The sequence below is a fragment of the Chiloscyllium plagiosum genome, chromosome 19, assembly GCF_004010195.1.
Source record: "Chiloscyllium plagiosum isolate BGI_BamShark_2017 chromosome 19, ASM401019v2, whole genome shotgun sequence".
Lineage (NCBI taxonomy): Eukaryota > Metazoa > Chordata > Chondrichthyes > Orectolobiformes > Hemiscylliidae > Chiloscyllium > Chiloscyllium plagiosum.
Genome location: NC_057728.1, coordinates 35,191,156 through 35,216,608, shown reverse-complemented (window position 1 = coordinate 35,216,608; position 25,453 = coordinate 35,191,156). Strand labels below are relative to the sequence as shown.

Here is a 25,453-nt window from a genome sequence, read left to right as displayed (position 1 = left end):
ATAAAAAAGATCTTGGACAATCTCTACAACAGAAAGGAGTATGGTATGATAGGTCTTTTTGTCTGAAGGTATGACTTCAGTTTATTGTCTGTCGATGCTTTGTTGTAAGCAGGTTTTTCTGTCAGTATTGTTTACCATTGCCTTGCACTCTGATGGACAAAGTGAGGTGGTAGGTCCCAAGTCCAACACAGCTAGAATGAGAATGGTGGACATGATGGATATTTTTCTGAACCTTGCCAAATCAACTAGCCAGCCCCCATCACAGGGTATATGGTGTGAAAAGAGAGGCAAACCTTTTCCATGGGAAGAAAGGAATAATAAACATAAAAAGTGAGTTAACTGTGCTGCTTCCAGAAATTACCTCTCAGTCATAAGGACACCTGGACATTTACTTTCAAAGTAATCCTCCAACAAAATGTCATCCACTTTTAAAATGGGTAATTACATCACCTTTGAATCAGCAATCCTAGCAATTAATTGATACACATTTCCATGGAATACTTGTCAAAGTACTTGTTAAAGTTAACAGTTTATATGCTGAAAATGTGTTGCTGGAAAAGCGCAGCAGGTCAGGCAGCATCCAAGGAGCAGGAGAATCGACGTTTCGGGCATGAGCCCTTCTTCAGGAATCATGCTGAAACGTCAATTCTCCTGTTCCTTGGATGCTGCCTGACCTGCTGCACTTTTCCAGCAACACATTTTTCAGCTCTGATCTCCAGCATCTGCAGTCCTCACTTTCTCCTCTTTAACAGTTTATATGTAATGAGCAAACACAAACCAAGAAGAACTGAATACAAACAAATGAAGATAACGAGGCTCGAATTTCACACCTTTAGTGTCTGTTTTTTTGGACACTTTTGGTTGAATTTAATGGAGCCCGCTGGAGTGGTCATGATAGCAGGGAACCTGGAGAATTGGGCAACAGGTTCTGTCTCTGACTCCTGGCAGCAGTTAAAGTGACCTGCATTTAATCAGGGTCAGGAAACACTCATCCCTAGGAACCTGCTCACGGGCAATCGGATGGCAATTAGCCTCATTAGTGAGTCACTTGAGATAAATTATTCATCAGTCCACAGGGCAGGTGAGAGAAGGACCACAAGTCAGTCAGTATCATTTCGATGACCTGATGAGAAAAGGACTCTAACATACAGTTCGTCTCAAAGCTCGATTAGTTCAAGCTTAATGGTGAGTAGATATAATTTCTGTTTTATTGTTTAAAATAAATAGGATTAAAGTAGGCTGAAGTGATGGTAGGACAGCTTGGTTACATAGAATGCCCATCCTGAGCTATGTGGAGATTTGTGGATTCTTCATGTGACCTGTATGGATTCATGTGCAGAAGTGTCTTCAGCTGCAGAACATTGAGCTCCTCGCTTACACTCCCGTTTTGATTTTCTAAAAAACCTTCTTCTCTGTTTTTGGTTGCACTTCAGTCCCATGCTCCTGATCTTCGGGCACCCGGTACAGAGGGGGTGAGGATCTTCTCGTGGGCCAAACTGGCCATACACAGGTCCAGGCAGCAGGCTGTGGAGAGGGTCGTTAGGGCCGACTGCCTGCCCCTCTTCCGCGGTTATGTTAGAGACCAGGTGTCTCTGGAGAGGGAGCACATGGTGTCCACCAACACCCTTGAGCTGTTCAGGGAGAGGTGGGCACCGCAGGGAGTGGAGTGTATAATTTCCTCCTCCAATTCTATTGTGATTTAGTTCCTGCCCTCCCCTTCACTGTCTGATCACACAACATTGTCCTTTGATGTGAAGGGTACTGCTTGTCACTGGCCACTTAGGTGTTTATTTTCTTCCTGGTGGTGGAAACTGAAAAAAAGATTCATGTACCTTTTGTCTTTGTAAAAAAAAGAGAACATTGAGCTCCTGTTCTTGGCATTCAAACAGCAGCGTCATTGTAGTTCATCTACAAAGCTGACATCTATATTAACAGCACATTTAACAAAGTGGTCACAGTGCAGATTTAGACCAGACAGTCTGAGAGGTTGTAGGTGACTGCTAGACAGTCAAGACAGACTAGGCAAGTAGTGAAGGAGTTTGCTGAGTCCACCTCACCCATAAACTGGTTTCCATTTTGGCTAGTGGTGAGCTTGATGGTTTACTAGAAGAATTTAGCAGAGCTAGGCATGGAACATCACAAGTGGCTGAGCTGCAGATTTTTGGGGAGGGGGTAGGAGAGAAGAGTGCAAGGGGAACAAGATTAGTGGTAGACAATTTGACAGTTAGAAGAACAGACAGGTCTTTCTGTGGTCACTGACATGACTCCAGAATGGTATGTTGCCTCCCCTGGTGCCAAGGTCAAGGATGCTACTGAGCAGCTGTAGATCTTTTCTGGGGGGTGTGGTGAAGCATCTCAATTGACAGTCTATTAATGACATTGGTACAAAAAGGGATTAGATCCAGGAAGCAGAATTTAGGAAGCTAAACAAGAAACATGTATAAATAGGAAGATTGAGCAAATAAATACATCACTGGAAAAATGGTGCAGGAGGGAGGTCTTTAAATTTCTGGGGCTTTAGGTCTGCATTTGGGCAGGTAGAACGTATACAAGAAGGAAAGGTTACAATTAGCAAAGAGAATGCAGTAACTACAAGTAATATCAATCTAAATACAGCCCGGGTAAATATATTGAGCACAAAGACAATGGAGGAAGAATTTCAGGAATGTGTTTCAGTTAGTTTTCTGGAGCAATATACGAAGGGATCAAATGACCTCAGCCTATTTTAGAACTGGTATCATGCAATGATGAAGGGCTAATAAATAATCTTACTGTAAAGAACTTTTAGGGCATAGCGACCACATATGATAGAATTTTCTGTTAGGTTTGCAAATAAAAAGTAAGTTAATCTGAAATTGGATCTTAAATTTAAACAAGGGCAATTATGGAGGCTTGAGGAGGAATTTGATTGTGGTGGATTGAAAACATAATGAAAAGGTTTGTCAGTAGATATATAATAGTTAGTATTTATATAATTAATAGTTCATTTTCAAAAAAAAAGCAAACAAGCTAGAGAGTCATTGCTAATGAGATATCAAAGAATAACTCTAGATCAAAAGAAAAGACTCCTAAAACTCCATTATAAAAAGCTGTAAACCTGAAAACTAGAAGATCTTTAGAATCCAGCAAAGGATGTTCAATAAATTGATAAATAAAGGAAGATCAGAGTATGAATGTAAAAAGCAAGAAACATAAAACAGGACAGTAAAATCTTCTTTAGATATGTAGGTCCATTACAGGTAGGGATAGGAGAATTCATAATAGGAAATAGAGAATAGCAAAAACAGGAATGATGATGAGTCACCAAACATGAAATGTGAACTCCACTTTCTTCCTACAGATGCTGCCAGACCTGCTGAGTTTCACCAGCAATTTCTGTTTTGGTTTCAGATCTCCAGTACCCCTAATGGTCTAGTTAGAGGGCAGAAGTGAAATAATTAATACTAGTAAAAAGAAGTAATATTGAAGAAATTAATGGGAGGGGAAGTTGGCAGATCCTTGGACCTAATGACCTTCAGTATGGTGTTGAAAGTGATAGCTACAGAAATAGTGAATGCATTGGGAATTTTCTTTCAAAATTCTATAAATTCTGCAATGGTGCCTACAGATTGGAATGCTGCAAATGTAAACTTGCTGTTTAAGAAAGGTGGGAGAAGGAAAACAGGAACTATAGACCTAGAAGCCTGATGTCAGTAGTCGAGAAATTGTTAGAATATGTTGTAAATTATGTGATTACTAGATACTTAGAAAATAACTGTCTGACTGGGCAGAGTTAACATAAATCTATGGTGAGAAAATCATGTTTGACAAACTTTGAAGAACATTTTGATGACGTTGATAAGAGCAGCTGTAAGGAACAACCAGGAGATGTGGTGCATTTGGATTTTCAGAAGGCTTTTGAGAACGTCTCACACAGGAGATTAGCAAACAAAACGAAAGTGCATGGAATTGGGGGTAAGATACCTACCCGGACTGGACATTGGCAAAAATCAGAGGGAAGGAATAAATGGATCATGCTCAGGGTGGTAGGGCAGTGGGGTACTTAGAACCATAGAATCCCTACAGTGCAGAAAGAGGCCATTTGTTCCATTGGGTCTGCACTGACTCTCCAAGCAGCATCCACCCAGAACCAGCTCCCAATCCTATTCCTGTAACTCCACAATTACCATGTAGAATCTACCTTGCCTGTACACCCTTGGACACTCCAACAATTTACCATTGGCCAATGCACAAAACCTGCACACATCTTTGAACATGGGAGGAAACTGGGTCACCTGGCAGGAATCCACGCAGACACTGGGAGAACATGCAGACAATCACCAAAGGATGGAATTGAACCCAAATCGCTGGCACTGTGAGGCAGCAGGGCTCACCATTGAGTTACCGTGCCTGAGATTTAAGAATCTCAGCTTGGCCTCCAGTTGTTCACAATGATGTGAATGTGGGAGCTAATTACAAAAACATGGTGATAATGTGAGTTGCAAAGATGATGCAAAGAAGCTTTAGACAGGCTGAGTCAGTGGGCAAGAGCCTAGCAAATGGAATGGAATGTGGCTAAGTGTGAGGTTGTCCAGTTTGGTAGGAGGAACAGAGGTATACAGTTTTTCTTAAATGGTGAGAAATCAGAAAAAAAGCTGATTCTCAAAGGGAGCTGGTGTCCTTATTCATATCACTGAAAGCTAGGATGCAGATGTAGAAAGCAATTCAGAAGCAAATTGTAGATTAGCCTTTATTGCAAGAGGTTTCGAGTGCAGAAGCAAAGAAGTCTTGCTTCATTTTGTACAAAACACTGGTGTGACCACACCTCGAGTACTGTGTGCAGTTCTAGTTCCCCTGTCTAAGGAAGAATGCAACTTGCCATACTGGGGGTGCAGTGAAGAGTGCAGTGCTTACTATGATGGTGAAACTGGCTTTTGAGGACAGATTAAAGAGACTAGGCATGTATTGTCTGCAGTTTAGAAGAATAAGATGTGATCTCATAGAAACTTACAGAATATTTAAAGGGATAGACAGAGTAAACAAGAAAGGTCATTTTTCATGTAGTGGGGTCTAGCACTGAAGGGGGGGGAAGAGAGAGCGAGAGAGCGAGAGAGAGAGAGAGCGAGAGAGCGAGAGAGCGAGATAAAAAACCATTTAGGACTGAGATAAAGAGAAACCTCTTCACTCAAGGGTGGTGAATCTTTGAAATTGGAAGGTCAGTCATTCAGGAAGAATAGAGATTGATACAATTTGTTGTTACAAATGGCTTAGGGTATCTGGGGATAGCATGGGATTATAGTGGTGATGTAGATGATAGAATGGCCTACTCCCATTCACCTGTTCCTTGTGCTCACAGAGTGAACTGTCCTGTAAATCTTGTGTGGTCCTTCATTCACAGGCACTCAGTGCTTAATCCATCGACCTGGCATTGGCAACAGGGAATGGGTGGACTACTGAAATTGAACCTGATACTTACATCTGATGCACCCACCCTCAGTACATTGTTCCAGAAAACTATCCCAAACACATTCCTGAAAGCTTTCCTCCACAGCTCTTTAGATTTACCCAACCTCTATGTAGATTGACATCATTTGTGATGACCGCATTCCCTTTGCTAGGTGCACCTCTAATTACCTGATTCCATGCCTGGATTACTCTGCAGAAACTTTGCAGAACTTGGAAAAACAAGAATCAAGGTTTGCAGTCATCTGCTGCACACTGCGATTTACATCTGAAAGAACTGAAACCAACATGGTCATTCTAAAATATGAAAAAATAACAAACCATTCAGGTCTTCTTCCATATATAATTTCAGTTACATCACACTGCAAACTTTTGCTCTAAATTCTGTTTCTTATGATCTTATTCTCCACAACCGCCTGAAGGAGCAGCGCTCCGAAAGCTAGTGCTTCCAAATAAACCTGCTGGACTATAACCTGGTGTTGTGTGATTTTTAACTTTGCCATCACGAAGATGTTTTCCTCCAGCAATCTGGAGAGCAACTGAGGAGCAAGGTCTTGAGGAAGACAGGAGCAAGGAGTAGGAACATCTGTAGGAGGGAGAGGATAACAAGGAAGAAGAGAAACGAAGGGCCAACCTAGACAGTCTATCCTTACCAGTCTTGCCATGAGGAACTCCTCCAAACAGCAACCCAGTATCACCTTCCTGTCCACCAATAATCTCATTCACACACTTTTGCCTCTGTCACTGACTGTCAACATCCCCTGCTTTGCCACAATGCAAAAACAATTGGAAAAAAAATTAATACTCCAATGAAATGAAATCATGCTGTATTGAACACAAGACTCAATTAATCAACTGTACACATTCTCTTAGTTCCTCTTTTCTGAATGTGTCTGCCTGTTTGACTGCCATATGCAGTGCTACTCCAATGCCTGCAGGATGCTTGGTGGATGTCTGCCGAGTCTCAGCGAGGAAAAGTGTAGATGGTCCCAGAATCTGATTTCAGGCAGTTGAGTCTCGAAGACCCAGCTGTGAGCTGTTCCCTCTCAGTATGGGTGATAGTTGTCTGGATTGGCTGGCTGACAGGCAAGAAAAGGGTCATTAGGGGAGTGGATAAAAGCTTTGACAAAGGGTCAGTTAGACTCGAAACGTCAGTTCTTTTCTCTCCTTCCAGATGCTGCCAGACCAACTGAGATTTTCCAGCATTTTCTCTTTTGGTATTAGTGGAGTGGAGGTTGAACACTGACTTCATGAGAAAAGACAGCAGGAATGTGCTCCACTGCAACTCCCTGGGACAGCACCTCAGCAAGCATCGCAATATGTTTAAGGACAGATGGCTGCAATGCTATGATAGCCTGGAAACCCCTTTACACATTGTAATCTGTAATCATGTCAGCAACAGTCTGAGATTGTATGCCAGCAATCTGCACTTCTAACAGCATTCAGCGGTTGAGTGGATGATGCTCATCCTGCATTCAAGGCTACGATATCAGTGATTAAATGGTGCATCACTGTTGGATGCATGCGTATGCAAATATGATTGGCACCACTTCAATTCTGTATTGGCATTAGCTGTCTGGAAAAGCCTGTGCCAAGCTGGTATTTAGCTCATTCATGCTGCTTAATATTGACCACAGGCATTCTGGCAGGCTTTCCAATACATCAAGCATTTTGTTCTACACAGTCATCACCACATTTCTACAAGCTCCCCATTGCAGTGCTCATCCTAGTTTTCTGTAGCACTGGAGCAATTTGGCACTTGCTCCATTCTTCACCCCCTTTTCCCTGGCTGCAGCTCTGGTGACTAGGGCTGCCAATTCCAATTGAATGCGTTCCTGGAAGTTTCATCATGTGACTTTCCACAACACTCCAGTTAGTTGGCCAACACATCCACCCTTGTGACACACTGCCTTTCAATGCCAATTGGAAAGCAAAAAGTCATATTGCCCAATTGGCTGATGCATGATTGTCAGCCAAGCAGCCTTTCTTTTTCCAATATTTCAATATTTTTTATGACTGGGAAAAAAAGGGATTTAAAAAAGGCAATATCTGTTAATATTACTGTGATTTTTTTTCAGGGTTGCACACAGCAGCCTCCTGGAGATTAATCATCAATTCAGAGAGGTTCCAGGTCAATGCTGAAGGATCAGCATCCTAACCGGTGACTCATCACATACAGATCTGGCTTCTGCCTACTAAACGCCTCATAGTCTTTGTATCTGAACTAGCAGCTGTAAGCGCGAAATTAAGTAATGATGCTGCATCTTCACTCCCTTCCTTGGCACTTCTTTACTGCCTAGCTATACTGTACCTCTGGGGTATCAGAAAATGCCACCTCCTCAATGGGGTTAGGATATGCAGGTTCATTTGTCTCTACATAGTTGCTCCTCCTGGCTTTGGCTGTGTGCCACTGCACTCTGAGAGAGAAGGTCAGCAAGTACCATGCACCCTGATTTGCCAATATAGCTGTCATGGTTGAATAGCAGATTGTACATGCAAGCTGTGATAATTGAGTGTGAAACTTGTAGTGCAAAGTAAATGAAGGTTTTACATAAGCACTTTGCATCTATGTTCACTACAGAGAGAAACTATGTAAGTATAGAAACCAGGAAGGAGTACTAGGGTATACTTGAATAAATTCATTTTCAGAAGGGGCAAGTATTAGTGGTTATAGCAGGCTTGAAATTGGAATAAATCCTCAGGGCCAGATGAAATAATTCCCAGACTGCTGTGGGATGTAAGGCAAGAGATTAGATGGACTCTGACGTTAATTTTCAAATCCTCTCTGGCTAGCGAAGGGGTGCAAATATGGTAATATTATTCATGAAGTGTGGTAGGGATAAACTAGGAAACTACAAGCCAGTGAGTCTAACAGCTGTGGTAGGAAAACTATGGGAAGAAATTCTGAGGGACAGAATCAATCTTCACTTAGAGAAGCAGGATGAGGCAAAGTTAGTCAGCATGGTTTTGTGAGGGAAATCATGTCTCTCAAATCTGATTGTATGTTTTGAGAATGTGGGTGGTGTGCAGGCAAGGATAGTGTAGTTAATATAATGGACTTCATTAAAGCTTTTGACAAGGTGGTTTGGTAAAGAAGCTAAAAACCCGTGGGATCCAGGCAATTTAGCAAATTGGAATCCAAAATAATCAGTGCCAGAAAGCATAGGGTGATTGTTGAAGAGTACTTTTCTGTCTGGAAGATTGTGTCCCGTGGCATATTACAGGGTTTGTTATTGATGGGCTGAACAGTAACATACGGAATTTAATCTTGAAAAGTGTGAGGCGATGCATTTTGGGAGACCAACAAGGCAAGAGATCACAGGTTGAATAGGAGGACTGTAGGATTGTGCATGGGAAATCATGTCTCACAACCTTGATTGAGTTTTTTGAAGAAGTAACAAAGAGGATTGATGAGGCAGAGCAATAAATTTGATCTATATGGACTTCAGTAAGGCGTTCGACAAGGTTCCGCATGTGAGATTTGTTAGCAAGGTTAGATCTCATGGAATACAGGGAGAACTAGCCATTTGGATACAGAACTGGCTCAAAGGTAGAAGACAGAGGGTGATGGTGGAGGGTTGTTTTTCAGACTGGAGGCCTGTGACCAGTGGAGTGCCACAAGGATCGGTGCTGGGTCCTCTACCTTTTGTCATTTACATAAATGATTTGGATGCGAGTATAAAAGGTACAGCTAGTAAGTTTTCAGCTGACACCAAAATTGGAGGTGTAGTAGACAGCAAAGAAGTTTACCTCAGATTAAAACAGGATCTTGATCAGATGGGCCAATGGGCTGAGAAGTGGCAGATGGAGTTTAAATCAGATAAATGCGAGGTGCTGCATTTTGGGAAAGTAAATCTTAGCAGGACTTATACACTTAATGGTAAGGTCCTAGGGAGTGTTGCTGAACAAAGAGACCTTGGAGTGCAGGTTCATAGCTCCTTGAAAGCGGAATCGCAGGTAGATAGGATAGTGAAGAAGGCGTTTAGTATGCTTTCCTTTATTGGTCAGAGTATTGAGTACAGGAGTTGGGAGATCATGTTGCGGCTGTACAGGACATTAGTTAGGCCACTGTTGGAATATTGCGTGCAATACTGGTCTCCTTCCTATCGGAAAGGTGCTGTGAAACTTGAAAGGATTCAGAAAAAATTTACAAGGATGTTGCCAGGGTTGGAAGATTTGAGCTTTAGGGAGAGGCTGAACAGGCTGGGGTTGTTTTTCCTGGAGCGTCGAAGGCTGAGGGGTGAAGTTACAGAGGTTTAAAAAATTGAGGTGCATGGATAGGGTAAATAGACAAAGTCTTTTCCCTGGGCTCAGGGAGTCCAGAACTAGAGGGCATAGGTTTAGGGTGAGACGGGAAAGATATAAAAGAGACTTACGGGGCAACTTTTTCACACAGAGGGTGGTACGTGTATGGAATGAGCTGCCTGAGGATGTGGTGGAGGCTGGTACAACTGCAACATTTAAAAGGCATTTGGATGGGTATATGAATAGGAAAGGTTTGGAGGGATATGGGCCGGGTGCTGGCAGGTAGGACTAGATTGCATTGGGATATCTGGTCGGCATAGACGGGTTGGACCGAAAGGTCTGTTTCCATACTGTACATCTCTATGACCCTAAGTATAGCTTATCAGTGCACCTTGGTGTCCGTGTGCACACATCCTTGAAAGCAGCAGGACAGATAGATAAGATTAAAGCAACATATGGAATACTTACCTTTATTAGTCAATGCACTGAATACAGGAGCAAGGCGGTTATGATGAAGCTCTATATAATGTTAGCTAGCTGGAGTATAGTGTGCAATTCTGACTGTCACTAGAGAGGGTGATTCACCATTATGTTGCCTGTTCTGAAGAGATTCAGTTATGAAGAGAAACTAAATAGGCTCGGGTTATTTTCCTTCGATCACAGAAGGCTGAGGGAGCACTGACTGAAGCGCACAAATTTATGAGAGGCATGGATACGATAGATAGGGAAAAACTTTTCACCTTAATGGAGGGGTCAGTAACTGTGATGTGTTGGCAAAGGGAGTGGATTTATGTTAGTAATAGGAGGTTCAGGGAGGATTTGAGGACAGGTTTTTTTCACCTAGTGGATGGTGGGTTTCTGGAGCTTACTGCCTAAAAGCTCGTACAAGCAGGAACCAAGACATCTAAAGACCATTTAAATGAGCATTTGAAACACTACAGCATAGTAGGCTATGAGCCAAGTGCTGGAAAATGCGATCAGAATAGATAGATGATTGTTGACCAGCATGGATATGATGGGCTGAAGGAGCTGTTTCCTTGCTATTAAAACTCTATGGTCAAATATTTGAATGCTAGGCATAATCGGCAGAGATTGTTGGGAGGTGAACAACAGAAGTGTGATAATTTGAGCAGGGTTTATAGCTAGTGGTCCAGTTGGTACTGTATATGAGGATACATTTGCTGAGTTTGATTACCTGTGTGAGGTCACTGAATGTCTTTTGGCACTGCACTTAGGTCCTCAAAGTTTGACTCTAACAACTGGCCTCTGCTCCGACTGCCTTTTGTTTGTGTGTCTTGAGGGGCTAGTAACCCTCTATGAAAACAGAGCATCACTCCTAGTTTCACTCCTCTGCTGAGATTGTCCAAGAAACATCCAGGAAGAGTCAATCCTCCCCATGTTGTGCTCTTCTTCACCAATTCCCAGCTCCAATTCCTGTCCTGTTGACTCCCCAGACTTTTTTTTTACCATTATGGAGCTTTAAGAAGTTCAGTGTAGTTTTAAGTGCTTCTAGCAAGTTACAATATTTGGACTTTGCTGACAGATGTAGCCAATAAGCAGCTTGGTTAGCAATGATGTCTGCAGCAGCCATTCAAATGTGCAGACAATACAAAGTTGGATTGTTGCTTGCAAAGATAATTAATGGATGTAGGCTACTCGCACATTGTGGTGACTGCATCTGCTAACAAGGGCTATTCAATTTAGTCCAAATTTCTTTTTTTATATGGTTATTGTATACAAAATACTAAATCCAATTTACCTGTATCTCCAACTGCTGCACAACTTGCATCTGGACCCGGCACTGTGCAGTACTCCTGTCATCTAATGCATGTTCATTATTAAGGTGCCTGCAAGTATTAAACATATATCAAGCATTTTAATGTAACATAATTGCAATTTTGGATAAGCATTGTTTATTGTGATACCCAATGTTACACTCATATTATACATCATATAAGACTGATGAGTGAATCATATTCTTATTCTATAACTTGCAACTGACATTTTTACTGCAGTGAGTTCACTGTTTTTTTCAAGGAAGGTCTAGATAAGATCAGTGACAACCAGAAAGGACATGATCAAACAAATAGACAAAGTTTTTTCTTTATAATCCTGTGGTCTATTGACACAAAAAGAAATTACAGAACCTTCACAGCACAGGAGAAATCCAATTGGTCTCACTGCTCTATTGTTTTCTCCATAGCACAGCAAATTTGTTAGTTTTAAGAACCTTACAAAGTTATTATTGACAATAATTTTAGCCAAGACTGTTATACATATTGGCCATATTAAGGAACTCCATGCAGTAGGGCTGATCTCATGTTTGCAAAAATATTCACAGAGTGCATGATAGAAATCATTGCAGCAGAGTTATGACCCTCAACCCAATAATTTTAAGGTGCACAAAACAGCAACCATATACTTCTCAATTTCATATAATGTGCTCCCTATGATTGACACAGCACCGAATCAGACCTACTGCATCAGAAAATAAATCCTATGTAAACATTTTATGAACTGAACAGTAGACATCATGAATACTTAAATAAATCCATGAATTTCATCAGCTTTTTCAGAAATGACTAAAAGAGACAAACTCTGCAACTTTACATGGATTGGACACTGAATTTTACAACACTAGCTGCCCCCTCTTCCATTTTACTGACCAACAATCATAGAACCTCAAAGTACAGATGAGGGACACGCTATCTATGCTGACCATATTGCCATTCTAAACTAATCTCATCTGCCTGCACATGGTCTGTATCTCTCTATTCCCTGCCTTTTCAAGTGTTTGTTTAAATGTCTTTTAAACTTTGCCAACGTACCTGCTTCTACCAGCTCCCCTGTAGCACATTCCAGTTACCTCCGTGTGAAAAACTTTTATCGCACATCTCCTTTGAACATCTTCTCTCTCACTTTAAATCTATGCCTCCTAGTATTTGACCTTTTCACCCCGGGAAACAGACTCCTACTATCCACCCTATCTATGTCCCTCACTTTTATTTATTTGTATCAGGTCACCCCTCAGCTTCCATCACTGTAGTGAAAACAATCCAAGTTCATCCAACCTCTCCTTATGGCTAATATATTCCAATCCAGGCAAGGTCCTAGTAAAGCTTTTTTGCATCCTCTCCAAAGCCTCCACATTGTTTTTATAATGTGGCAATCAGAACTGTACATAAGACTTCAAATGTGCCCTGCCCAAAGTCTTAAATAGAAGTCACAGGGTTAAACCTACCAGTGTGCAAGTTGAGTTTTGGTTCTCCCAATGTCAATTAAATCAGAGCAGCACTGTAACCGAGCCCTTAACTCATCATTAATTATGTACTCCAAGATGTCAATTGGGCAATAGGTTAAAATTTAAGCAGGGCAGGCCAGCAGTAGGTACACTGCCAATGCCATGACATCCTAACTTACAGGTCCATCCGTTGGCTTTCCAATCCATGAGTTATTTGTGAAATGCAATCTTTCAATTCAGTAAGTTCATCAATTTCAGAAACGTCCAAGTAAACAGGTTTACAATCACTCTACATCTTCCATATCAAATTGCTTTCTCAACTTTTTCTTTTCATGATGTTTAAACTTGAATGTTTCTATGTATATTTTATGAAGAAACAAGCAAACTGGGAAAAATACTTTTTTGACTTTCTTCAGAAAATAGTTAACTTATTTTAATTTATTGACACAATTTCTTATTGTGCAAATACAGAATGTACTGGAAAATCTTAAGCATACTGGTAACATCAATGGAAAGCGAAGGAGATTTGATTTTAAGTCCAGTCTGATTCTAAATTCTGAAGAACTCAGTTTCTCTCTCTACAGATATTTCTAGCATAATATTCCCAGCTAACATTATCAGCCCTCTTCCATCACGCAGAAGATACAAAAATTTGAAAGATTTAAGAACAGCTTCTTTCCTGCTGTTATTAGACTTATGAATGGATCTCTCATATATTAGTTATTCTTTTTCTGCACTTTCTTTGTAGCCATAACACTATATTCTGCATTCTGTTCTATTACTCTGATGTACTTATGTAAGGTCTGATTTGTTTAGCATGCAAATAATACTTTTCACTGTATCTTGGAACATGTAACAATAATAAATCAAATCAAAGAGTTTCTGGGTTTCTCCAGCATTTTCTGCTTTTAAGATCTCTAGTATCCACAGTACAATATGTTGCTTACAATTTCACATCATTCTACTAGGTTGAATTCTAAGTCTGTCCAAATGAGATTTTGTATGAGTTAAAATATCAACCGCCATCTCAAACTGTCTAATCTTAGTAATTGGTATTGGCAAGATGGAAGTAATTTTAGGCAACAATTATATTGATGAATATAATTTCACTTATGTATTACTAAGGCTTCCTAACTTTGCCTTAAATGATACATTTCCAATCAGTTTTACAGGCAGACCATTTATTAAGACATAAACGACAATTTTGCCTTTAAAATACATTGGGTTCAATTTTCCCATTTTAAGCTAAATGCTTTTTCAAGTGAGATTCATGGTACTCTGTCTGCCAGAGCTCAAGTAGCCTATCTCTTGCAATCTTTCGCTCGAGCCTCATTAGTTATGCAATCTTGCACCTTGGATGCCTAATTCAGGAAGTGTGCTGTCAGAGAGGCAGAAGTGCTCACCAATGCTGGGTCGTCTGGCATTCATACCACTGGCACTGTGTTTAAAGCCCAGCCGTGCACCATTTCAAACACAACTAAACAGGAACTAGCCCTCATACTGTGGTGTTTGACTATGATCATCAAGGGCGTAAGGGAAGGATATTCACTCCCCACTTCATGGATCTTCTGTGCTCCTTCAGGGTAAGTGCTATCATCTTTTCTCTGTTACTTTAAACATGTAGGGCCACCACTCACTGGAACTCTGACAATGCTCATGCCTCTCAGCAAGGTTCATGAACTACAACCCTCACTACTGCTCACATGATGTCTAAATCTCACTCACCTCATCCTACCAAACTAGTGACCTTTCCTAATATCTGCATTTCCTAGTCACTCATTGGGGTCACCTGACTGCGTCTCCTATTTGTGATGTTCTTCTATCAGACTCAATCAAACTCATTTCACTGCAGGAATAAATGGCCCCCTTCCTGGACTGAGGTCTCCACACCACCTTGACTAACCAATCTGCAATCTTTGAACTCGTTGCACTTGACCTGTAGAAATGACCATACCTCAATCCCCATTGTCAAGGACATGGATCCCTGGACTCTGTTAGGACCAAGCACCTGACTGACTGTCGCCAACCCTCTGGACTGAAATAGGGTGAGACTACTGACTGACTCCAGTAGGACCCCTTGACTGACCAGTGTTCCCATTCACCTCAATAAAGAGTGCTTTGCTTTGACACTCTCACATGGTCATTTGCTTGAAACACATGCAGTGAGTTTGCAGCGTAAACTGCTAGCACAAACTGTATTGTGACTCTGGTGTAGTATAGTGCTGCACAGCAACATTTCCACCCTCTGTTCAGAGCTCCCCACTTTAAAAGCTGTCTGCCTCTCTCTGTAGAAGTGATGCAAACCACAGAGGCTGGACACCTCTTATTGAGGATGAAAAAAAATCCATAAACAAAGAAAACAATATGATCCACACAGAGGCTGGTATCTCATAAGTTGGTGCTGAAGCCAGTGAATGTGTGTGCAGAGAACAATGTGCAGTAGCCAGAGGCTAGAAGCCTCAAAGTAAGTGCAAAGGGAGTGAACACTATGAAAGCAAGATAAGATGCATAAGATGTGTGTGCCCCTGCACATAAAGTGAGAAACATGCAAGTCCTTGCTGTCCCTGAGCTCCAAAGTTAAGGGCTGAAGTGGTGTGTGGGTTATTTGAAAAACAGCTATGATGAAGTGGTGAGGCTGGTGGTTTATCAATGCAGACTGGTGTGAACCACGGGTTGAGGAGGGTGATGTCTATTGAGCATGTAGGGACATTGATGTGAAGCAGCAGTTGCAATGATGGCTGTGGCTAGAAGGTACCCACTATCATTTACATACTGGAAATTTGTGTTATCTAGTTTCTAATGAAAGAAGGAGAATTGGTGAGTTGGGGCATGGACTAAGGTAGGTGCCGATCATGGGTGAGATTCTGAAGTTACCATTTAAGAATTGAGGGGAAGGGTGCAAATAAAATCTTTGCATTGCAATTCTGATTTTTCTCATTCTTTCCATGTTTTCCCATATTGTATCAATGAGGGGAAATTTCCATCCACTTTAATGATTACCTGCATCTCAACTTTCATTTAACATACTGACAAAACATGATATTCTCAAGAAAGTATGACTTGGAAACCAAATTATTTAGCCCAATTAGTCAACGCTAGTATTTATCTTCCATGTGAGCAATAATGCTAATCCTATCCTACATAGATCCAATTTCTACTGGAGATATCAAAAACACATCTTGTGGACTTTACACTTTTCAAGTGAGGTTCTAAAATTAGCTGTTAGGATTTTTTATTTGGAAAGGCATGGTATCTTTTTGCAGAGATAAAGGAACCTTCTGGATAGATCCAGGGACCCCTTTGGGATTATTAAAAGCATGCATCGCTGTGTGGAGAAAATAGTTCAACCCATTGGAATTGTCAGGTTTAATGAAAGTGACAAGCTGCCGGGGCATTTAAATGTCTTGCCCTTTATAGCCTGAAGCTTTTTTAAAGGGAATCTCTGCTTGCTGTTTCACTCTGTCTGAGATCATAAGACTGATGGTTACGAAAGGATTACCTTTGTATGATTTCTCGACCTATTATTATCATATTGGGGTGCCTATCAATTTACAGTTTGATTCATTGTTTCAAGCATTTGTAAGTCTTTGATGTAGTGTGATGAATTCTCATGCTTGTTTTTATAAGAGATTAAACTGTTACAATAATTTAAAAGTAATGAATGGATCTTTGTAACAAGTACTATCATTGATAAAGAGCGGTGTCATAAATAGAATGAAGCTCTATTTGATTTTGTCTCAGCACAGGTCCTGAGGACACTCTGTGCTGCATAATGATAGAGTTGGCATGGAGTGTATAAGGTCATGGGTTGATAGGAATTTGCATTAAGATGACATAAGCACTATAAAGGGCCATACAGGATATAGTTTAGCATGGCATAAGGGGCCACTGGAGGTAAATAGAGGAGCATAGGTTGTCATCAAAGGTCTGAAAGGCCATAGGGGTAGGTTGACAGCATGAACTGGCATAAATTGGCACGGATATGTCAACCAAATGTGTGTGTGTGTGGGAGTGAGGCAATGTGTATTAAAATATAATTTTATTGTTCTTTTGTCAGAGCACTGAGGCCAGCATTTTGGCCAATCTGCCTATGTAGCTATGGTCTGACACTTGTGAACTTGAGCTGCCCTATCACCATTCCCATCAATGAAAATTACAATATCTGGGGCATCTTCTCCTGAGTTTGATTTGCAAAGTCAGGTAAATTCAGGCCATAGGAAAAATAACAAAATTAAATGTAATTTTTTTTGCCAAGTTTACATGAATACTTTTTGTGTTTTCACTCATGATTTGCTATAGCTTAATGTTAGTTTACTGCCTGAATTGTTTTAATATTTTGGCTAGCAACATTAAATTGGAAAGAAAAAAAGAACTAAAATCCTTGGTGAGAGACACTATCAGTCAGAAAGAAACACAGAAAATATAAATTGAGGAGTGATGGTTAAGCACTACCAACTTTGGATAATAAAATAAAAACAGCAAATGCAAGAAATACACAATAAGTATCTGTGGAAAGAAAAACAAAATTAATGTTTTAGGTCATGAGAACAGGAAGGTGGTTTGAGACGTTACTAGTCATAAGTGAAAATTGAGGCAGTTGTTCATAAGAATAAGTAAAGGTACGATTGAAAGAAATTTGCAAAAGTCTTAGAACAAAATGACATCAACTTGCATCTATATAGCATATTAACATAATAAATTGTCTCAACATACTTCACAGGATCACTGTCAAATAAAACAAGGGTTGAGAAAATAAACAGAACTAAATAAAATCTCAGTAAGCAAATAGATTTGTGTGAGGAATATGTTAAATAGAATCAGAACAATCTTTACATAATATTGTCTTTATAATTACTCTACTCCTCTCTTTGTACAACCCAGTCTAATACCAGCACCTCCAAATCAGGTCTACTCCTCTCAACAGTGTTTGAATCATTATCTCTAGACAATATAAGTCACTATAGTCTACTCTCTCATTAGGGAGAACAATTCAGAGTGAATTTAACCTGAGGGTCACAATGCCTCAGGTAAGGGGTGAATTTGAGAAAGTGGAGCTTTCATGGTGATCTCAGTAAATACAGGCATTAAACCTACCTCACTCTGCATTACAAACTAGCTGTCCAGCCAACTGATCTAACCAACACCCCTGTATAATACCTCAGTCATTCATGTTATGGGTTTGTAAGTCATGACATATTTCAGGATTTATATATTTTTAAGTGATAATGTTCCCCACGTGGTTAGTAAGTTTAACCAGAGAGTTGTGCCATTTAGACCAGGAAACAATCCATGATCCATGGTGTATGAACTGATTTCAGTACAAATTATAACTTGTCTCTCTGACTTTGGGGTTAGGAACAGGAAGTCAGTCTGGACTCTTGCATCTGATCACAATATCCACTTTTGATTGTGTAGATATCCGGATGAGAAAGATTGCACGTCTAAACTGCTGAATGCCAACAGCCACTTTCAAGTTTCACACTTTAATAATGGTCACGAAAACCTATCTCTAAAAGGAGAATGGATTTAGATATGATTCGTTTTAGTTAAATCAGGTACATATTTAGCAAACACGTAGGTCTTCACATTTGCTAGATATGGGAACCTTAATAAATAATTAAAATATAATGAAACACAAATGTCCCACAAATGCACTGCAGCAATTACAGAAAACCCACCATTGCTGTTCTGTAACTACTGTATCCATCAGAATTGTATACAGCATTGCCATCAACCTACACCACATAAAGATGGCATCTGCTCATGTTTATTAATACCACTCCATAGAATGAAACGGAAAGTAATGACAATGCAACAGTGGGTATTCTCTTAAATTAAATTTCAATGGGCATCAAAAGATTTAACCTAAAACAAGCCTTCAATGCACTAAATGAAAAATAAGAAAGAAAGGTTTTTCCAAAGTTATGTGAGACAATGCCACTCTGTTGAAATCATTATTGATGACAAATTGAAAAAGCACCCTTTAAAGGACATAGGATTTGGAAATGCCAAAGCTGCTGCTTTGCTTTCTGTAATTATAGGCTAGCTTGCAGCCCTCGTATTATTTAAAGAATAACCCGGGCAGATCAATGAACACTTGCAATATTGCATATTTTTTTTCTGCTACATCTGCTGTCTTTCTTTCATACTATTGTTTACCAGCAATGAGCAAAATAATACTGTCTATTCAATTTCATAGTTAATTATGCCAATTATGGTAGAGAAATTGGACACAACCAGAGAAATGGTATAAATAAACTGCCATCTTAATAAATCAAGAGATCTTTCATAGGTTTAAATTATTAATATATTTATTTATGATTATTTTATACAGAAATGATGACTCTCTTTCATGCTTTAGTAACCACTTCAGGTAAGACATATTTCTCCTCACAAATTCTCTGTGATTTATATAACAAGCATGAGATAAGCCTAAAAATGATAGGATTGGTGGATTTTTCTCACTCTGTGTTTAATTGCTGTTTCAAATGCATATGCAAAGGGACATTTCATTAATCATTTAATCACATCCCTAGCAGGAAGTTGGACCTAATGTTGCAAATACCCTTTTCATTTCAATAGTCCATAATGCTATCGTATGCACTTGATATATTGCATATGTCATAAATTATAGCTGCTTCAAAACGACCAAGTGGGTTGTTATCCCCATAGATGCTTGTTACAAAACCTTTATTAAGTTTTCTACTTATTGCCAGTTCTATTTCACAGCTTCATTCCAGTCTCCAATAACAGCTATTTCTAATGTCAAAGGTCTATAAATTACCCATGCAATCTCTAACACCATTTCACAGACCCGTTCTACTTCTACTGGTCTGCTAACAAGGCGATTACACACAAATTACTGAATGCTTATGAAATATTTAAGTGCATTCTACTTTGCTATGCATTAATAAGAGGAAAGCAGGCTCTGGAATTCTGGTTAGCTCCAGTCCCTAATGTCCCCTAATGAGCCTCTTACAGTGACTCTAGTTCAAATACAGAGGTGAAGGAAAAATGCAAAGGGTGCCTTCAAAAAACCAGCACTGTACAAATATTCTATGAGCCAGCTCTAATTTATGGGTCACTTTATAGGTATATTGATTTTTGTTTTCAAAATGGAATAAATGATGTGGTTGTCTGCCATTCAGTAAAGGGGTGTGAAAGCTATTTGTTAGATGTTGGATTCAGTCAGACCTGATGCTTAAGTGTGAAACTTGAATATGTTTAGAATCCTAACTTACAATCATTATTAATTTAAACAGTTGTTGTGAACTGAAATAAGTAGCAAAAAAACACAAATCCATGTAATTTGATTTTTTTTCCATGACTGCCATTTACAATCATAAATTAGCCTTGATAAACATAATCTATAGTTGAAGTTGTGATTGATTAATACAGAAATTACCATAATCATTTAATACATATATGTCATGCCAGTTACAATATAAAGTAAATGGCAATATATTCCAAACACTACAACCCACCAGAAACTGCATCTGGATGACAATTTCACAATTGTTTGGTTGTGTTTTCTAAAAGGCAATTTCAGTTCTATTTACAGCCATTTACATGACAGAACTACATTTATTTGCATTTGCTGTTCAAACTTTGTATAACTCCATCATGTTGATATGGCACTTTCATCAAATATAGTGGACAATATCTGACCCATGAATGTGATGTAAATATGGTCAAAGTAAGATAAAGGGATGTATTCAATTTCTCTAATTCCAATCATTTTGATTTTCAGCTGATTTCAAACATACCACCAATCGAACAGAACCTCTCAAAATCAGCAGAATAATCTGCACTTTCTTTTTAACAGCATGTTAAAATTCAAAGCAGTTGGAAACCTGCCAGAGCAACACATTAGATTAGAATCTGACAAGTGCACAAAAGCTAGCAAACAAGACAATTTCATTAATAGATTCATTGTGCACACTCTTACAAAGTAAATATTTTCAGCTGTGAAACTTCTGTAAATAAAATTCATCGCTTCGCTGTTTATGTGGGTTGCAATGTTTAGAACACATAGTACAAGCAGTTACCTTCCATATCACATTTTACATAACTGATATGATAAATGTTGTTTGACTTTCCGCAAGTACTTCTGTTAAAATTAGGAACTAAATAAACTGCATTGGTTCATAAATCATTTTAGAACAATTCTGACTATAACACAATTTGTTCCTCTTTTGGCCCATGTATACTTATACTTGATAATAGTATGGCCAGCTAATGGAACTTTCCTGGCATTTAAGTGTTAACAGAATAAAAGATTGTACACTGTCTGAATTAACCACAAATCGATAAGTTCAAAGTCTTTTTATTTCACATTTAGTTTATAGATAACCAACAAGGCTTAAATATGGATTCTGGTCAGTATTGCATGATGATGATGTCATTCTAAGCCTGAATGTCTTCAAAGAAAAGACTTATTTCTTAATATTTATCCTTGAACAGTGGTGTTCACATTGATACATCTTCTTTGGCATAAAAAAGATTCTTCTGACAGTAAAAGTGTTATCTTCATTAGATTAAAACACAGCATTCTTTACACTGCACATTAATTTTTATTACTCAGCTACAAACAGGTTAAAAAAAGAGAAACTTCATTTAACTGATAAGCTTTAGACCATATCTTTCCGATTCTGTATAGAAAATAACTACATTACACAAAAATACTCAGCAATCATTGGAATGATTAAGTTTGGAGACAAAATACACCAAAACACCAAATTTTCCAAGTTTTGTCATTTCACAGCAAGTCTCATCTGACATTTATATGTCAGTAATGAAGATGTACTGTTAAATGTTATCATGAATTACTGACGTTATACTAAGTGATCTGCAAAACGGTTAGTTTCTGTCAACACCTTTCCTTGCAGAGAATCAAGAATGTGTATCAGCAATCTTTTGGCAATACTTATTATGCACAAATGTTTATTACTGAACTGTTAGTATGATTCTCTTCTAAATACTTTTCTTAATCTCAACCACGACCTTATCATAAGTACCTTCTTTCTCAATAATTATGTACTTGTGTAGCAATGAACAGTTCTATCACAAAAAGTCTTATCAGTACAAAATACATTCAAAATATTGAATCAAATATTTCAATAAAATTATTTAATCCAGAGTACTTTTGATGATACTTACGAAGCAGTTAAACGTTTACACAGAAAAACACATTAATGAAGAGTGTAGTGACTTTAACGAGATCATTATACTAAATGAAAACTAAATTCCCCAGCTTTATGAATGATTTAGTTTGTACTGCACATTCAGTCACTATACTAGGCAGCAAATACACTACCTCAGAAATTTAAAGATAAAAATACATTCAATTCCTGAGATGTTATTCTTCACTTCACCCAAAATCCTTTCCATTATCAGAAAAGAAACACAGCAGGACAGAGTTTTCTACTGTAATCCCCTTTCCAAGTACTTCAGTGTAACTGTCTTTTAAGCGAAAAACTGTAAACTGCTTTTTAGTTAAGAGAAGTTCCACTTCAGCACCCAGACAAGATTCCCTTAGAAATTTCCATCAGTCAACTATCTGAATCCACAACATTGGCCTGGATAGTTTTTCATTCCAATGGCAAGCATGCTTTATTAATTTTTTATTGTAGTACAGTATACTTGCATTAACTCTATTGCAAACCAGTAGTGTGCTTTCTCTTTCCTTTTATGAGGATATGCGCTTAGATTAGGAATACTCTAAGGCCCAACCACCTTAATGACTTAACTGCTATTCTGAGTTACATATAACATGCTTGGGAAGCTGCAGCCCTTAATTCTGTTTTTCACTATAAAGTTAATGGATTGGAAAACAGTTTGTCTCTTAACTAAGAAGCATTTAATAGAAAGTTAAATCTGCTGCAAAGAAAAAATGTAATTGTCAATAACCTATATTGTGCATCAGTGTTAACATTATAACATGTCTGCTAGAAGTGGGTCACCATCTGAAGATCAAAGTAACAGTTTTTAGTACAACAGTATTTCTGGATTTTATGCAAAACAGTCTATTTGTTAACACAGAACAAAATGCACTGAGGATACCACAAAGCATTTTTCTAAAGCATAACTGCAGTGCACAAATGGGTTTGGTTATTTAAAATGCTAAATATTCACAGATCACAATCATCTAGACTATTGATGCCTGATATATATAACTGTATATATTACAGTTTTGATGCTGCTTTAATAATGCAAACAACCTTGTAAATATATTAAATTTGGATTTAATTATCTGCTATATCTGCTAATTTATTATTATAGTATTTTTTCCTACTTGTACTTTCAAAAGCCAAATCACATTTTAACCCTTATCTTGCTGAGTCAAAATAGCTGGAATTGATACACAAAGTATTTGTGGCTACATCTTTGAGTTAATGTAAAATAGATCATAACAATCAAACAAAATAATATGGTTTAATTCTTTACTTTGTTTGTTTTCATATCTGATTTTTCCAACAATTTTTGCAAATCTTCCAGAATGCTGTCTACTATTGTGACAATGTTAGAGAATTCTAATTTTTCTAAGTAGCTCATTTGCAATAGAATGTCATGATAGCTAAGTAAAAGATGATAAGATCACATAACGTCATTTTTATTCCTTGACAATTATATTTGCAATATATTTTGGGATCAATTCCTTTTTCTAGCATTTATTTCTTGATACTGAACTGTTTTTCAAGACACTGTAATCTACAGTACTGTAAACACATCTTCAATGTTTCTGCTAACACCCTGGCAACAAAGCAATGCAATTACAAATGAGCTAATTAACTAAATTGTTGATGGAGCATGAACAGTTCATTCACCCTGTTAGTTGCACCATGACAACAAGGGATTCTCAAATTGTGAAGTTACTCATCTATACAAACTGCCTAAAGCCTATACCAGATGAAGGGAACAAGATTGAACCATCCAGGAGGACTCTGTCACCTAAGCTGTTGTAATTTTCCATTGATTTTAATTATACTGTCCATTTTCAGAACAGTGGGCAGTTTTAAACTTGTACCTTCAATTATACATTTCAATCACTAAAGTTTGCTGGCAGGTTTAGTTTGATCTATTATCTTGCAGCTTGGGGTTGAGAAAGTCATGAAATTTTACAGAAATTGTATCCTGAGGAAATTCAATGACTAAAACCTACAAGAAAAAAAGTATAAATTTTATTGAATATATGTGTTTGGAAAAATACCTGGAAAATGAACAATTTTAAGAAGAATTTTCTATGTAGTGCAGGCATATTAATGCAAACTTGAAACAATTTGAATTGAAACAGGCAATCTGTATACCTACATTTATATTTTTAATATTTTTATACATAAACAATAGTTAGCAATTGGACAATTGTCTTAATGGCTGTTTGCATGATAAACTTACTTCAAAAACTGTCCAAAATCTTCACAAATATTTTCACATCCAGGCCATTTACACACACCATGACCATAGAGAGGATGACTGGCCCCAGTTTCCTCATGTGATGAGCTGTAGTAGGATAAAACAGCGTCAGATTAATCTCAAAAGCCATAATCGTTGGAGGCTGCTAGCGCCTGTCAGGTTACGATCAGTGACAAACGGGTCAAAACAGGTCAATTGAGCTCAGAACAGTCAGGAAAAATTAATCATTCTATTGAATAGTACAACTGCCAAGGCTGTATGATGTTCCAATTAGGGAAGAAAGAGAGCCAAAGATGGCTGTTAATAAAGAGTGAAAGGAAATGGGATGACTGCAAAACACTGCCTGATTATTTAGCCAGGTGACACTGATGAAGGATATTTCACATCAAAATGCTGAATACAGTCATCACAGCAGAAACACAATAATTTTAACCTTCACTCTACATAAGATTCAACTCTAGCAATAAAGTAATTTGTGTATTCACTATCTGTTCACTCTATTCACAGCTGTTTCAAAATGCCATACAATGGAAATTGTATTTAGTATATGAATCCTTCATGTTTACTGTATAAAACCATAAATTAAACAGTACATAAAACATATTTTCATTAGTTACTGCACAATATATTTTTCATATGACATTTATGAATTGGCAAATGTAGCAAAATAATTATTTTTGCAAATGTTTACCAGTAGAAATATGATTATATTCAACTCCTGCTTTATTATTGTAAACCTGAACTGGTGTTACAAAACAATCAAGTATCGTGATTATGATTTTCATTAAATATTCAATTGTGTTGTGTAACAAGAACATGGCATCAATTCATTAATACAGACTGCTACCATATCTAAATATTTGCAAACAGAAATATTAGATATATTTGCATGAGATTCATATTTATTCAAGGCTTTTCACGAAAATAAAATCCTCTTAAAATACTCCATATATTTGCTATTCTTTCAAATAAAATCTTGCCTGCAACTTGCTTCTTCACCTGTGCATACATCTTCCAATGTGCATAATGGTGCTGCTATAAAAGGAAGATTTTCTCCCAGGTCTGAAGTGTAAGAAAATGAGAATGGGATTCTTTCTGAAATGATATGTGACA

General features: G+C 38.3%; 1 protein-coding gene and 1 long non-coding RNA gene across 13 annotated transcripts in view; one reads left to right on the top strand and one right to left on the bottom strand.

Moving 5' to 3' along the window:
• The window catches only part of foxp2 (forkhead box P2), a 789,456-nt gene that overhangs the window by 45,432 nt on the left and 718,571 nt on the right, over positions 1-25,453 (bottom strand). For all 12 annotated transcript variants that reach the window (XM_043709540.1, XM_043709542.1, XM_043709544.1 and 9 more), the window contains 2 exons: positions 24,323-24,427; positions 11,447-11,534 (listed from right to left, as the gene is read on the bottom strand). In XM_043709540.1, the coding sequence (XP_043565475.1) occupies positions 11,447-11,534; positions 24,323-24,427 (193 nt within the window). The remainder of the gene's footprint in view (positions 1-11,446; positions 11,535-24,322; positions 24,428-25,453) is intronic.
• On the top strand, positions 1,012-21,024 carry LOC122559678. The gene is made up of 3 exons (XR_006314503.1): positions 1,012-1,185; positions 19,263-19,301; positions 20,679-21,024. It is a non-coding gene; the product is annotated as an uncharacterized LOC122559678 (long non-coding RNA).